This window comes from Salvelinus sp. IW2-2015, linkage group LG20 (genome assembly GCF_002910315.2).
Source record: "Salvelinus sp. IW2-2015 linkage group LG20, ASM291031v2, whole genome shotgun sequence".
In the NCBI taxonomy this organism is placed as follows: Eukaryota; Metazoa; Chordata; class Actinopteri; order Salmoniformes; family Salmonidae; genus Salvelinus; species Salvelinus sp. IW2-2015.
In genome coordinates, this window is record NC_036860.1 from 78,658,142 (window position 1) to 78,674,800 (window position 16,659).

General features: G+C 43.3%; 1 protein-coding gene and 1 pseudogene across 3 annotated transcripts; one reads left to right on the forward strand and one right to left on the reverse strand.

Moving 5' to 3' along the window:
• The first annotated feature begins 1,378 nt into the window (after positions 1 to 1,378).
• Positions 1,379 to 13,763, forward strand: LOC111982144 (uncharacterized). 3 transcript variants are annotated; one of them, XM_070449688.1, is made up of 2 exons: positions 1,379 to 1,518; positions 10,890 to 13,763. In XM_070449688.1, exon 2 carries the CDS (start codon positions 10,909 to 10,911, stop codon positions 12,523 to 12,525), a length of 1,617 nt encoding a protein of 538 aa, XP_070305789.1. In that variant the 5' UTR covers positions 1,379 to 1,518; positions 10,890 to 10,908; the 3' UTR covers positions 12,526 to 13,763. The 3 variants fall into 3 exon arrangements, with proteins under 3 accessions (XP_070305789.1, XP_070305790.1, XP_023869503.1); XM_070449689.1 differs by having other exon boundaries at positions 1,379 to 1,502; XM_024013735.3 differs by lacking the exon at positions 1,379 to 1,518 and adding an exon at positions 2,846 to 3,426.
• A 226-nt stretch (positions 13,764 to 13,989) lies between these two features.
• The window catches only part of LOC111980135 (liprin-alpha-3-like), a 45,346-nt pseudogene continuing 42,676 nt past the window's right edge, over positions 13,990 to 16,659 (reverse strand).

Here is a 16,659-nt window from a genome sequence, read left to right on the forward strand (position 1 = left end):
AGAGGCAGAGAGACATGATATGAAGGAGAGAGACATGAAAGGAGAGAGGCAGAGAGACATGATATGAAGGGAGAGAGACATGGAAAGAGAGAGGCAGAGAGACATGATATGAAGGGAGAGAAGACATGGAAAGAGAGAGGCAAGAGACATGATATGAAGGGAGAGCATGGAAAGAGAGAGGCAGAGAGACATGATATGAAGGGAGAGAGACATGGAAAGAGAAGGCAGAGAGACGATGATATGAAGGGAAAGAGAGACACTGGAAAGAGAGGAGGCAAGAGAGACATGATATGAAGGGAAGAGACATGGAAAGAGAGAGGCAGAGAGGACATTGATATGAAGGGAGGACCCGAACCATGGCCGACGAAGAGAGAGGCAGAGAGACATGATATGAAGAGGAGAGAGACATGGAAAGGAGAGAGGCCAGAAAGAACCACTGATCATGAAGGGAGGGTTAGAGAGAGTAGGGGGAGAAGGAATGAGAGTTAATGAAAGATTGACACAGCCTGGGGGAAAGGGTGAGTTCAATAATTGAAGTTAAGTCTGACGCGTCTGCCTTCATGCCCCTGGTCTCTGGTGGTGGCAATCAGACTGTATAACCTCCACCCTGACAGCTCGGCTATTTGCAATAATTGCCACAATTACACTGATATTTGGCTGAGGTAAAATTGACGGGATATTCATTGCTATAGTAATAAATCCATGTTTGATGACATTTTGTGTGAGGAAGAGAAAGGTAGACTGATTGGTTGAATCTGAAACATTAGGGTTTATTTGGAATTAGATACACAGCCTAGGGGTGTGTGAACGTGTATCAGATGATGTTGGTGCATTTCCAGTTTTAAATGTTTCTGTGTTTTTTGAGGTTATTGGATTGGTGCAAATTGTAATAACATGATTGTATTGTTATGTTCGTTTGTTAGTTATTGATGCCAATTAGCTACATGTACACGAGATGAATGAAAGACCAATGGATCACGAGAGTCATTTATTTATTTATGACATTTCATGTGTCTGTGTGTGCATTTTAAAATGTGGCATGCATTGAAGCAGCACAGTCTCTAAATCTATTAGAATGTTTGGATAATGTGATATGTGTTTCATGTGACAGAAAAATGCTCCAGGTGAAAGTTTTTTTTTTTAAAGCTATACCTGTGCCTATTGATGTGGTTCTGGGAGAGAGAGAGAGAGAGAGAGAGAGATAGAGCGAGAGAGAGAGAGAGAGTGAAATAACTTTTGTCCCTACATTTGTGTGTGTTGACCTTACTCTCACCGTCTTTGTTTGACTGTCATCTCTGTCAATACCTTGCTAACTCTCTCTCGCTCTCCCTCTCTCACTGATGTAACCTCGGGCAGAAATATCTAAGTGTGCACAGAACAAGTTCAGACAAAAAAGCAGAGAGAGAATGGTGGGAGGGTTCCAAGGACTGGCAATGACTGACACGAAATGCTGAGAGGGAGGAATGCCATGAGGGAGACACCGGGGAAGAACAGCAAAGAGGGTGAGGATATGAAGAGGTAATAACATCCAAATCTTATTTTAGGGCTGCTCCTGTATGTGTGAGAGAGACTGAGTGTATTTGATGGAGTGTGTGCGGCTGTGTGCATGTGTGTGTTGGGGGAAAACAGTAGCAGTCAGTTACAGAGTGCTATCTATCAACATCCCTTTAGGTCTGACTGTATTGACAGTGGTAAGTACCCCCGTCTTTGAGTGAGTTCTGCATTTTAGCTAGTTCCACTATACACAACTGACCCGTGTAGCAGTTGGAGTTTGAAAAGTTATTTTCATTCTCCCCCTCTTTCTCTGTCTCCTTTTCTGTCCCCATCTCTCCCATCCCAAAACTCTTTCATGAGCAATCTCACAGGGGCAGGGTTGTAACACAAGCCTCCTCTCTTTTGTCTCCATTCTTTTCCTTATCCTTTCATCTTTTTAAACATTCATGGAAAAAAGGTTTTAGTGAGATGGAAAACCACTTACTTGGTAAAGAAAGAGTGTCTGAGAGACGCAGACACAGGGAAAAGGTAAAGCCTTCCTCTGCTCATCTACCAACTTATGGTTTCCTTTTCAACAAGAAACTTCAAGGTGGACTGACTCAGTGGATGCGCTGTTCTCCAAGGTCAAAAGAAGTGCACATAGGCTACATACTTAGCTGGTGCGAAGACCCATCTAGATTAACTGTCTGTCACAATCCATTGTCTTCGCGTAGCCTAGGTTCCAGCTCTCAGCCATGGTTTCATCTTCACCAGTTTGTTGTCGAGTCGGTCAAATGGCCTAAAGACCTACACAGTAGCTAGTATACTAGACATGTGGTCTGGTATATGTCAGCTATCTTCAAACAATCAGAAGTTAGGTGTCCAAAGTCATCCAAACACCTCAAATTCTGATTAGGTACAGTATTTACAGTTAGGTTATGATGTGTTTTATGCACTAGTTAACCTGACTCATACTCATCGCCCCAAAATGTCCCACCTCATCCAATTACCTCAATTCTGATTAGGTACAGTATTATGGGTATGTTATGATGTGTTATATGTACTAGACAGTAGCTCTAGCTGACTGACGAGTATGAACCTTAACCCAGTTTAGCCTCATGATTTCCCAGGGAAAGGACGGCTGAGGTAAAGGTAAAGGTAAAAATGACAGCTTAAATTATTATATTAGATCTATAATAATGTTTTTCTTTATCCCTAATAAACAGCAGTTAGGCTGTTTGGGGCTATACATTTTGTATTGAGAAAACTTGGCATTCGATATCCGTCTCACAGATGTTCTCGTCCTGTTGTTTCTTCTGTGCTTTCTTTCCCCCTCTGTCCTTTACCCTTTCAAAAAACTCGCTCGCCCGTCTTGTCCTCCCTCTCCTCCGCTCCAAAAGCAACCAGAAGCTATTCGCGTTTAGGCTACAGGCGGAGTTTTTGAGAACTGGGAAGAATTTGACAAACTTTGTTGATCCCAACGTAGCCTAAACGGACCGCAGCGCTTCGCTGCCAGTCGTTATAGAGACATCGATTAGTTTACTGTGTATGTCGACTTCAATTTAAATACATTACAGTTCCTTTTCAAGGAATATGAAGAACAACGTCAGGAGGATGAGATCTTGACCGAATCATGCATAGATCTTTCTTTTTTCAAACTTCGCGTTGTCTGTCTTGTTGAAAGCGCGGTTAGGACGGAGCGGTTTTTGAATATTTATTTTTTCTTCGTCGTTTTTTTAAATGATTGCTGTTTAATTGAAACGGACATGGCTACTGATAGAATAAAAAAAAAAATTGTGACGTGGGAAGATCATTTGAATTGATATGAAAACGTAACTTTTTCATTTAAACCAATATTGAGAGTTTTACCACTTAGCCAACTGTCTCGGACCATTGTCTATAACCAATGTGGTGTCAACTGGAAGGACGCGTGGTCCGGATCTCACCTAAACGGTACACATTTACTTGTCGTGTCCTTTTTACAAACTGCAGTTCATGTTATGTTACATTGTTTGCATATGTATTAACACGAGCTATGGACACTTTCGGTTAATACATCTACTGTTGGGTTTGCCACAGCTCATTATTGGATAGCCTAATTTAATTCTCCATCACTGTTTTTTTTTCTTTAACAAGTATTCAGAATGATAATAGGCTACGGATATAACCTAATCCTAATCTGCAGGTGTATGCTAGAGATCACAGAAATTGACAGAGTCTCAGCAAATTATACTAATCTACTGAAATCTTGCCTATAGTCTACTTTGTGGGAGTTTTGGAGATTTAGGTTGTTGCTTACCTCTTGTGTTCAAAGTCATTAATGGCATTAAGTGCATAATGTCCCTGAAATATTAGACTACTTTGATTATGTCCTTTACCAGTAGCGGAGTGCATTAAAGCCACAATCCTGAGTATGTGTTTCAGCCCAACAGCAGACCGTCACTTGGTTTGGTAGGAAGCTGAGATATGGGGTTTAGGAAATGTAACCACTCTCGTATTCATAGTGGGCTTTGAATGCAAGTACTGACAATCTATTGCATGCATGATAGTTTAAAACATTTTGCCGTAATACATTGTTTGTTTCTGAAGTAAATAAGGTCTACAACCTTATATGTTGTGTTGTGATGGAGTAAGAAGACAGTTATACTAAACTGATGAGGAATATACATTATATACAAGAATCAATGGTTATATCATTCATTGAAATAAAAAATAACCAAAGAACAGCAGGAAATCTTCCAGATTATGCTTTTAACTTGCCGTGCAAACGTGGCCCTTTGCATGTAAATAATATAATGTGGACACCTTCAGTTGGTTAAATGCTTAAGGAAAACGTTATAGGTTTTTCATGAGGATTAGGTAAGAACATGGTACCATATGGAATGTTTCCTTCATGGAGGCTCCCTTCTGGTAGACAGCTTCGTTCACACTGCACTGCTGCTCTCCTTTCTTCCTATGATCAGATTGACTGTCATTTATCCTTTGGGTCAGTCGCTGATTAGATTTGACAGGTCCTTGCATATTCATGTTTATGCTGTGTGTGTGTGGTGTGTGTGTCCTAATGAAAAATGTCCATTATTTATAATCCACCTATAATTCACATTTGTGTTTCTACAGGACTATTTTCCTGTTATAGAAAACTGGCTCAAATTAAGATTATGTGTGTGTGTGTGTGTGTGTGTTGTGTGTGTGTGTGTGTGTGTGTGTGTGTGTGTGTGTGTGTGTGTGTTGTGTGTGTGTGTGTGTGTGTGTGTGGTGTGTGTGTGTGTGGTGTGGTGTGTGTGTGTGTGTGTGTGTGGTGTGTGTAGAAGTGTGTGTGTAGAAGTGTGAACTGACAAGCGTACACAGAGCCAAGGCCAGAGAGAGCCCAGGGTAGATACCCAGTTAGACTAAAGCGTGGAATGACACAATCATAGAATCCTAATTAATGGGCTGTTTGCACAGAAGGACAGCTAAGCACTGTTACGTGCTCAAAACTCATGAGCACAAGGCTTTTACTCAGTCTCAGCCCATACAGAGACAGAGAAAAACAAAGACAAACATTAACCTGCTGTAGTGTTTCCTCTGCTCTAGGCACAGCAGGTGTCACAGGRGTGAAGTTGACCTCTGTCACAGTTAGGCTATAAAGAAGTCCACACATTGCACTGACTAATCTGGTCTATGGACGGATGATTTCAGTACACACACAAATGTCCATAAGGTTACGTGTTGACTCCAAAAAGATATGATTATCCCAACTGGTCTGGGCCTTGAAATAATGAATCCTCTCAGATGGACAATGGGCATCCGGCCCATTACACACACATGAAGGGGATTAGTTGTTAACAGGATAATTGCACAGTAGCCACTGCCAGGTGTGGAGCCAGCTTAATGGATTTCTCTTCTCACTGTTTCCTAACAGAGCCTCCCAGACTAATTCTAGCTTCCCAGTCTCATTCCTCTCCATCCTCTCTCTCACTCCTCCTTCTCTGTCATTTCAGACCCACAATACACTGGTACAATGGTACAATGGTAACCATCTAAAAGATAAGTCACACCAACAACCATAAGGCACCTATCCCTAATCACCAGGTTTATTTGTGAGATTTAGGCCTAGCTGTAAATTGTACGTATGACTTTGTTGTAGCAGTGTTACATTGTGTCTGTTTATTTGAAGATACTTTTAAAAATGAGTGTGTTTTTGAACTGTTTGGCAGTTTGGTTTTCTGTAGGAACTTGGGGMAGTGTTTTGGTTTGGGGTTAGAAGGTTTGTTTTGACAGGGTTTGGGGTTTGGATTGTTTGTTTGGATAATGTTTGGATGTTTTGTAAATGATTTGGGAAAGTCTTATGTTTTCTTATAGTTTTGAATCTGTGGTTTTGGGATGTTTTTTCTATAGACCGAGTGTGTTCGTTTGGGGGATTGGGTTGTCTATTAATTTGTGAGATTGTTTGAGATTTGCTGGTTGGGACAGTGTTTGGGTCTTATCCAGACAGCTGAGGAGTGAGGAGGTCCTTGTCTGGCCATGCAGGGAGTGTAAATGGCGCGTGTCATTGTAGCAAATGGAGCATGATGATGAAAAGCTCCTGTGCCACAGAGTACACATCGCTCGCTGATATGGTCTCCAGCGCATGTGTCTGCCTGCCTGTCTGGTGTGTGTTCTCAGAAAACRTTACAACCAGCTCTTCCACTAAACACACACACAGCCTTAAAATGTTTTTTTTTATATACATGATCCCCATATATAAAAATACATGGGGATCATAATGCCACTGATTGAATAATTGACTGTTGTTCACCTCTCTCTGTCTCTGTCTCTATCTCTGTCTGTGTTGTCTGTTGCCACATGGCACAGTGCATGTTCATCTATAATTGACAGTGCTCTTCTGCAGCTCACCATCTGTCTGGGCTGGAACTAACCAGAACCCAGAATGGCACTTCATGACACTTTATATGCATACAGCACACAGCACACCTGTGTTTACGAACTTACGGATGGCCCTGTGCCAGTAAGAGAAAACAGGAAACGAGTCCTTTGATATGATTTACGTATCACCAGGGAACGAGGCCCACAGCATGCAAGCATAAATGCATGGCTGATGTGTCATCTAATGTCCCTGGTTTACTAATCACTACTGCATTGTGTCCCAGGTGTGGTCAGGTGTAGTGCATTTCCTGTCATTTCTCTTTCTCTCACTGTATCTTTCTTTCTCCCTCTCTGTCTTTCTCTCTCACCTCCTATCTACCCCTCTCTCTATCTATCTCTCTCTCCCTCCCCCTACCCCTCTCTCTATCTATCTCTCTCTCCCTCCCCCTTTCTCAGTCTCCCCCTTCCCCTTTCTCAGTCTGTTGTCTGGTCTGGGGACACCTGAAGGTAGCAGTAAACCCACATCACAGACATTCTGAGCATTCTACCTTTTTTAACTCTTTCTAAATGTCCTCCTCCTCTTTTTCACACAACAACAGATAAATAGAAGTGACACATGACTCAGTCTTGGAAGTGGGTTCATCTTTTTCTGGGTGGAGGCCATATGCTCTCCCAGAGGAATCCTCATAATCATGGTTGACTAGTCCTACATGATGTGTGACACTCTCATGATATGCCACATATGTAGCAGGCCTCTTCAGACAAACCGCGAACCAGAGGAAGGCATGTGTTGTTGCTGTACTGATCAGTGTTTCCCTTATATTCCTTTAACAGTGGCGCATAGCCGCTGCTAAATTGTTGGCGCCAAGTTCAGAGTGACAAGTTCAGAGCGACAAGTTATAACAAGTTACATATCTTCCTCAGATTCTCATCAGATCTTCCAAGAAACCTCCCAGGTAACTAGCTAGCTAGTTTGTAATCCTGGAAGTGCATCCAATGCCATAGAGACATAAGACTGAGAGACTCTAGTGCCCAAAATCCAGTTTGAGCATGGCAGCGCCATTGAGGACTTTATCATTTGAGTACATTTGAAGTAGTCAACTGGGTGGGACTTCCTATGGAAGATCACATAATCCATCCAGGTCATCAGGGGGGAGGGGGGGGGGGGGTCAGCCATAACTGCAGGTGACAGTAAATCACCAACCTTGGCTTTATACCTGTTCAAACAACACACTCCAGGGCAGTATGCACTTTTTCAGTTTGTTTACCAACTCAGAAGTAGTAGAAGAAGAAAATATATTTCAAAATGGAGATGGCCTCAATGGCGCTGTCCATGCTCTCACAGACGCCATAATGGACAGATACATGTTGAGTCCTCTAACTATCTCTATGAGCCAACCCTATTAATACAGATGTAGGATCTTAATTTGATTACCCTGTTGCAGGATAACTTGCAGGATAAAAATTCAATTGAGAACCGTCTACAAAAATGTCCATTAATATAATCCACATATAATTTAAATTCCTGTTGCTGCAGGAAATTATAATCAACTTAATAATTTACATTCCTGTTGCTGCAGGATTCTTTTCCTGCTGTGCAAACTGGCTCAAATTAAGATCCTACATATGTAGATGTATGTAATAATTATGATACAGTAACTTTACGCTAGCTAAATATTTTTAGGGTTCATATAGAATTGCTGGTGATGTCATTGAGTCATGAATAAAAGGAAACTTCCTCGATTTTCAGAAGAGTTCTAAAGGAAGAGAACATAATTACATTTTGGAGTAGAAATGTCCTTTCAAAAAAATCCTTAATGTTACACTTTTACATGAAACTGCCAATCCAATGCCATAGTTGACATACTAATATGACATTGAAGCTCAGTCAATAGATTATTATTGTAGTACCATATTATCTTGAAAKGGTATCAAGTTGAATATGATGGTCTGCTTTGCCCTCTGGTGGCAGGTGTGAGTGAGAGGACAGAGGATCAGGGAATTGGTTAAAATCAAATTTTATTGGTCACATACACGTGTTTAGCAGATGTTATTGCGGGTGTAGCGAAATGCTTGTGTATCTAGTGCCAACAGTGCAGTAATATCTTACAAGTAATATCTAACAATTTCACAACAATACAAAACAATACACACAAATCCAAAGTAAAGGAATGGAATTAAGAATATATAAATATTTGGACAAGCAATGTCGGAGCAGCATAGACTAAGATACAGCATAATAGAATAGAATACAGTATATACATATGAGATGAGTAATGCAATATGTAAACATTATTAAAGTGACCAGTGTTCCCTTATTAAAGTGGCCAGGGATTTCAAGTCTATGTATATAGGGCAGCAGCCTCTAAGGTGCTACTGATGGCTACAGTATTTAACAGTCTGATGGCCTTGAGAAAGAAGCTGTTTTTCAGTCTCTCGGTCCCAGCTTTGATGCACCTGTACTGAGCTCGCCTTCTGGATGATAGTTTGCTCCTGGTGATGCGTTGGGCAGACCGCACCACCCTCTGAAGAGCCCTGCGGTTGCGTGCGGTGCAGTTGCCGTACCAGGTGGTGATACAGCCCGACAGGATGCATCTGTAAAAGTTTGTGAGGGTTTTAGGTGTCAAGCCAAATTTCTTCAGCCTCCTGAGGTTGAAGAGGCGCTGTTGCGCCTTCTTCACTACAATGTCTGTGTGGGTGGACCATTTCAGTTTGTCGGTGACGTGTACGCCGAGGAACTTGAAGCTTTCCACCTTCTCCACTGCGGTCCCGTCAATGTGGATAGGGTGGTGCTCCCGCTGCTGTTTCCTAAAGTCCACACTCAGTTTTGTTGACGTTACGTGAGAGGTTATTTTCCTGGCACCACACTCCCAGGGCCCTCACCTCCTCCCTGTAGGTTGTCTCGTCATTGTTGGTAATCAGTCCTACTACTGTTGTGTCATCTGCAAACTTGATGATTGAGTTGGAGGCGTGCGTGGCCACGCAGTCATGTGTGAACATGGAGTATAGGAGGGGGCTGAGCACACACCCTTGTGGGGCCCCTGTGTTGAGGATCAGCGAAGTGGAGGTGTTGTTTCCTACCTTCAAACCTGGGGGCCCTAAGCTTAATGATGAGCTTGGAGGGTACTATGGTGTTGAATGCTGAGCTATAGTCAATGAACAGCATTCTTCCYTAGGTATTCCTCTTGTCCAGATGGGATAGGGCAGTGCGATGGCGATTGCATCATCTGTGGATCTATTGGGGCGGTAAGCAAATTTAAGTGGGTCTAGGGTGTCAGGTAAGGTAGAAGTGATATGATCCTTGACTAGTCTCTCAAAGCACTTCATGATGACAGAAGTGAGTGCTACGGGGCGATAGTCATTTAGTTCAGTTACCTTTGATTTCGTGGGTACAGGAACAATGGTCTTGAAGGAAGTGGGGACAGCAGAATGGGATAGGGAGAGTTTGAATATGTCCGTAAACACTCCAGCCAGCTGGTCTGCACATGCTCTGAGGACGCGGCTTGGGATGCGGTCTGGGCAGGCAGCCTTGCAAGGGTTAACACGCTTAAAAGTCTTACTCAAATTGGGCACGGAGAAGGAGAGCCCACAGTCCTTGGTAGCAGGCCACGTCGGTGGCACTGTGTTATCCTCAAAGCGGGCTAAGAAGGTGTTTAGCTTCTCTGGAAGTACTAGGGAAGCGGTTAAAGGTTTCTCTGGTATCACTCATCAATCATCATTGTGTTCAAAGGAGGTTGTGTAATGTAAACTTTCAGAGAATTGGCCAAGTGCTAGGATTTTCTGGAGCTTTTGAGAAGAAAAACTGTTCTTCAAGTATTTCTGGTTTCACTTTTTTTATGTTTCCAAGTCTAAGTTCAGCATCTGTCACAACAACAATTAAGTGATTAGTTCAGTTATTACTGTGAAATTCCTTATTTTCTGCCACAAGGCAAAACATTTATTGGATCAAAGCTTACGTATTTACTCGTATGCACATGTATGTTTTTGCAAACTGATATGCACCAAACCAAACCTGTTTATAGAATTGGCCAAAGGGACAACTTCTCACACAACCATAGATTGTGCACAGAGGACCAACTGCAACTACAAACATTTGATGTTTTACGCCCTTAAAAATTGAAAAAAGCATTTCGAAACCCTAAGGCCTCATTATGACRGCTTGAGTTGTAATTCATTTCCTTTGGCTGTGAGATGTATGACCCACATTCTACACACATAGCAGGATTATAGAGGCTCCATTTGAAGGCCAACAACCGGGCAGCCAACCGGGCAGCCAACCGGGCAGGCAGGGGATCTGTTCTGCTGCATGTCCATTGTTCCACAGTCTCCTCACATGGATAAACTGAGCTTTCTGCAATTTTCCCCATTTTCCATGAGTTCTGCTAAGATTATAAAGCTACCTCTACACTTCTAGAGTTAACAGTTAAGCTACAGGTTAGCACCAGTAAAAAGGCTTGTTTTACCTTTTCATGAGAGTTCCACATTTACTGTATTGAACACTGTTTTAACCKCATTTCTCTTTCTCTCRRCTRTCTCTCWCTCTCTCCCCATACRCGTCTCTRCATCCTCAGTTGATACGTGTTGGGAGTGATGCACTGGCTTCCCCTGGTTGCCATGGTGATTGCCTCGGCCCTGCCCTTCCCTCACAGCCCTGTGACCAGTACTGTTGCTGCGATGACYGAGCCRGGCAGTAGCCTGGACAACCACACAGAGGACATCGATGACTCTTCCAGTCYCTCCCCCGGATCTTACTCCACACTTCCAGCTCCTCAGGCCTCTGTGYACTACAACTCCCACAGRAATGCCTCACTCAAGGACTACAATGTGACTGCTGATTCTGGAAGAGCAGACAGTACTAAACARCTCAGCGTGACGGGTGTCAWGAAAGACTACAATAACCCCTCCATAATTAAAGAGGAGGTGCAAYCTTTGAAAMGGAAGCGAAAACAACAAAGTTATCTGTCAAAAAGCAATTTTCATACAGAAAACACGAACAGCGTTGGTTTAAATAAATATTCTAACACCGATGGAGGAAAACTCAYGAGCACCAATYGCAGCAGTCATCAGGACTACCCCTCCCAMGAGAACTATGTACTAGGGGACTATAAAACAGACAGCAGCAGAGCTGGTGATGACAGCAGCTTTAGAGACATGGCTCAGAAGGAAAACCKTCATCACTCTCTAGACCCCAGGACCGATGAACAGGATCTCAGACCTCCCAACATGTATGTGGTGGAAACTTACAAACCTTCCACTAATGCTGGARACCAKAGTAAAACTGGGCCAGATCCCTCCAGTCAGAGGACCCCGCAGAGAGCAGAGGCTAGGACAGAGAGCAGTGATAACAGGGGAGAGGASGGGAGGYAGGGTGGGCCTGGGGCAGGGGCTGGGAAWGGTCCGGATCTGTCAGAGGAAGGAATGGAAGTCGGACTAGGGTTAGGGCTGGGTCAGGTGCTGGGTGGTGTAAAGGAGAAGCAAGAGCTGCTGTTTTTAGATGCACACCCGCGGGTCCTTTTCTCTGCCTCTCCTCCAGAGCACCCGCCCCTCCTCCTCATGCTGGAGTCAGGCATGTTGCCCATAGAAGGAGAGGACAAGGAGGACAAGCAGGAGGAGGAGGAGGAAGTGTCGGACGCAGACGGACACATGGAGGGTCATGGGGACAGAGAGACGGACAGGAGTGTGCCGCTGAGCTGGGTGGACACTCTCAGGGGYGCCAGGGAGCCCCCTCGCCCCGCCCCCAGGCACAAGCGCTCMSACTTGTCCCACACCAGGCGGGGTGAGATGCCYGTGTGCGAGRCGGAGAGCGTGTGGGTAACGGACAAGYCGACMGTCATCGACYATAAMGGTYAMACAGTCAACATCGTGCCAGAGATCAAGACAGTCAAGGGGGCGCTTAAGCAGTACTTCTATGAGACTCGCTGCCGCCAGGAGGGGCAGCAGAGGGGTGGTGGGCCGCAGCGGGAGGCAGGGGGGGCAGGGGCCTCGGCAGCGGGCACAGTGACAGGGGCCGTAGGTGTGTCCGGGGCCAGCTGCCGGGGCGTGGACATCAGGCAATGGGTGAGTCAGTGTAAGGCCAAGGACACATTTGTCCGAGCCCTCACTGTTGACAACATCGGTCTGCAGGGCTGGAGGTGGGTCCGCATCAACTCGTCCTGCGTGTGTGTCCTACTGTCCAGAGTAACCAGGAAAAATAGAGGAAGGGGGTGAGGGCAGGAGATGGAGGAAAGGTGGAGAGGATAATGTGGAAGAAATGTTAACACAGATCATGTTTGGGACATTGGATGTAATGTCAACGAGATAGTAGGTGTTACTTTATAGGCCAGGGTGCCTCTTATCCAGAGCGACTTACATTAGTGCATTCTTCTTATGATAGCTGCACTCTTACAAAAAAAGGGTTCCAAAAGTGTTCTTCGGCTGTCCCCATAGGAGAACCCTTTTTGCTTCTAGGTAGAACCCTTTTGAGGTTCTATGTAGAACCCTCTGTGGAAAGGGTTCTACATGGAACTCAAAAGGGTTCTACCTGGAACCAAAATGGATTCTTCAAAGGGTTCTCCTATGGGGACAGCCAAAGAACCCTTAGGTTCTAGATAGCACTTTTTTAAAAGAGTGTAGGCGAGACAACCCCTCCACCCATCACGGGCTCAGTGAGAGTGACTACACTAAAACAATAAAACCTCAACACRACAACTTAGGGAAAACTATCATATCAAAATAGTGATTTTAGAAAAGTACTGTTTGTTTCATAATTGTTTTCATATCATACATGTTATTGCTGAGTAATACTGTATGTAAGCATGAGTTTTAAATTAATATATTTCTTTATATATGTGTACAATATGTAAACAGTATGCTTTTATGTATATTTATAGAGAAAGGTATGTGGAATGATAGGTTTGTTGTTGTTACATGATTCCAGCCTTTGGCGTCTGGCCTCTCCTCTGAATGGGAGAGGAAGGGACTGGCAGCACCTAGTGATTAAGCCTGATACTGCTCAACACTCCATACTGAGCACTGACCATCCCCAGTCCTCCTTTGTGAAGTCTCACAGAGAACATTATCACTGAGTGCTTTAATAGTAAGATAGAGAGGAGAATTGAGCCATGTATACTGTGAGCARAATGCTGGGTGTCATCATGATGCCCATACTGTTGTCATGAGAGCAACAYTCCATTTACAGTGTAGCCAYTCATATGTGATCAGAACATTTGAGTGACCAATAGAAACCATGCAGCAGTGTGACAACCACAGAAGCATTTTATCTCTATCTCTCCCTGTAGTTAGATCATTAGATGATTGAAGAATTCCATTCGCCTCAGTTTGAACTCTGCACTCTATAGTATATGCAGTACAACATATTTATACATCTGGCTTTTTGTAATACATGTATGTATATTGTAAAGGCCTGTTTCTTATTCCATAAGTAAAAGATYAACTATTARAACTTATTTTATCATGATTTTTATGCATAATGGTCTTCCGGCAAGTGTCAATGGTGTGATCTYTCGGTYTGTGTTATGTCTCTTTRTGTCATATACACATACAGTATATACATGCTGAACATGCTTCTCACAAATACACAAACCACTGCCTCTCCTCCCCTTACACACTCTCCTGTTGTCTACACACGTGCCAACCCCAGGTACACAAAGTGAGAACACACACATTGGGATGTGTAGTACCACGAGTCCACTTTATTTTGTCTTTTTATCACCATCATCTTCATTACTGTTTTTTTTGCAGGTGTTATTTTCAATTTGTATTATCTTCATCATTCATATTTTTTTTCCAATCATAACACAATTTGTTTTCAAAATGTACACATACAGTAGCATATTTTAATGACCATTTTTAATGTTTCATATTTACTTTTCAAATTAGGTCAAATTAAATTAGTAAGAATTAAGTATTAAATGAACATGTACATACAATTATTCAATACATACATACATAACGAAAATAAATATAGTTATCATAAAAACATAAAAACATAAAAACATAAAAAATTAAATAAAAAATACACACATTTTACAAATTGTTCCCCAGGCTTTCATCCTCATAGGTTAGATGATTTCTACAGATATATGTGTATCATCTTCACCCCCCAAAGTTGACTTCGTTGTCATCTTGGTTGTTTGACATGCATCGTAACACAGAAGCTAAAGGTTTTTCTTGACTTCCAACGGTCTCTTCTTCTCTCTTCCTGGATCTGCTTATCATCCTTCCTCTCTTGGTTTCTGTTATGGCTTGCGTGCAGTAAATGAATCGTCTCCATCCTCTTTTCTTCTGGTCACTTTGACTGTTTTATCTCGCCTTCGTCACACCTCCATCTTTCCCCTCGTCTTTCAGGGGCACCCAATGAACCTGAGCTGATGATGAGAGCCGTAAAGTCCACCACATCTAGAAAGCCATTACCCTGGGCTTTGTACTAGACCTGCAGTATGTAACCTGGCCTCAACAACATGTCCCCCCACTCTAATTTAACTGGCTTTAGTGGATACCTACAAATGACTAAATGACATCACAGCCATTTAACACAATGCCTGTGTGGCCCCCCATCCCATCGTATCCCCGCTGCTGTGGCCCCCCCATCACATCGTATCCCCGCTGCTGTGGCCCCCCATCCCATCGTATCCCCGCTGCTGTGGCCCCCATCCCATCGTATCCTTGCTGCTGTGGCCCCCATCCATCGTATCCTTGCTGCTGTGGCCCCCATCCGATCGTTCCTTGCTGCTGTGGCCCGGGCTTTGATCTCCACAATAGATTCCATTCAAAAGAGATTACACTAGAGCCTAGAGCCTAGAGCCTCTCAGCTTTCAAGGTGCCAATGGATAAACCATGAGTAGAGGAGCGGCTTGCTGCCCCTCTGATGTGGCTGTAGCCAAGATGGCGGCCTGAATGGGGACATGGTTTTACTGCAGCACTCTAACCAACTTAGGAGAACCCCTGACAGCACCATAGAAGCTAACAGATAGAGAGTTCAATGGGTGACATTGGATATCAGTCTCCTCCTCCTCAGCGCACAACTCCACATCGCACAYTCACATATTGAGACAGAACAAAGAGAGAGATAAAACAGTCGTCCTGCCTCATCCTACCCTTCTATCCATGTACGTACAGTATATATCCTCTCAATATTTCATACATTCTTCATGTCCTTTTCCCTTTGTTGTTTCTCCATCTTCGTKATTTCTTCTTTATCTCTGTTATTGCAGAATGGTCAGACCAATAGATTTATATTTAATAAATGTATATATTCATTGCTTRTCTGCTGCTTTCCCCTCCTGTGAATGAATGAGAGGAGGGCAGTCCAGTCGMGATCCAGTCACCATGGCCCTGAGGAGAAACAGGATTACTCACACACACCACTGTCCTCCTGACTTCACTCAAACCAAATCCCCACCAACCAATGAACCAAGCCCACCGCTATAGACCTCACCCACAAACAATGATATAACCAAAGCTCAGAACACAGCACCACAACAAACAATGTAGCTTGAAAACAAGTCAAACCACTTCAATATGCACACATGCAAGCTATCTGGCATGCCTGAAGGTTTTGTTGCAAATCAAACCATGAGAGAACTCTAACTAGCTACTACATGCGTTTAATGTGTTGGTTGAGGGCTTCTCACCTCCGTGTCTTTCAGCAAGAGTATGTCCTGACTGAGGCTGCCTCACCGCGAGGCCCAGAGTTCACTAAGAGAGAAGGAGAGAYAKATMATCAAAATAACGACTAAATWGCATWGAACTTTTCCATGATGTACTATTATAAAGTTGTGGGAGGAGGAAATTGTGGTAGTCTTGCCCTCTGAACCTGCTGTGTCCTGTAGGAGCGAGCCACTGGAGGTTTTGCATATGAATATCCAAGCTAATGCCATCAGTGTTGGAACTAGCCCAATAATGGACTAAAGGAGCCTAATGTTACTCCTTATAGTCCTAGGACCTTACATGTTCTGTTTATAGGCAAAATACTTCATCTAAACGTGATTRGACTCTCAATTGTGATAAGATTTTAGAAACACAACGCCCTCTACTTTCATGTCACATCAAAATTATTTCACAAATGCTAAATATACACTTACTGTAGACTATTTTAACTGGTTTTAAAACAGTTGAGCCGACAGTATCTTTCAGTGACAACACGTTTGTGGCGTCCGTCTCCTTTTACACACAGTTGTTCTAAGAGCCGAATGCTAATTAGCACAGGTAGTCTAGTTAGTCTTCTCTGTCAAGTGCTGTAACATTGGAAATATGCCGTGTGGGAACCCTATAAATGTGTGTAGTAATTTAACCTTTTGTTTTAGAACATTATTTCTCGCTGATATAAAAAGACAAGTTCCG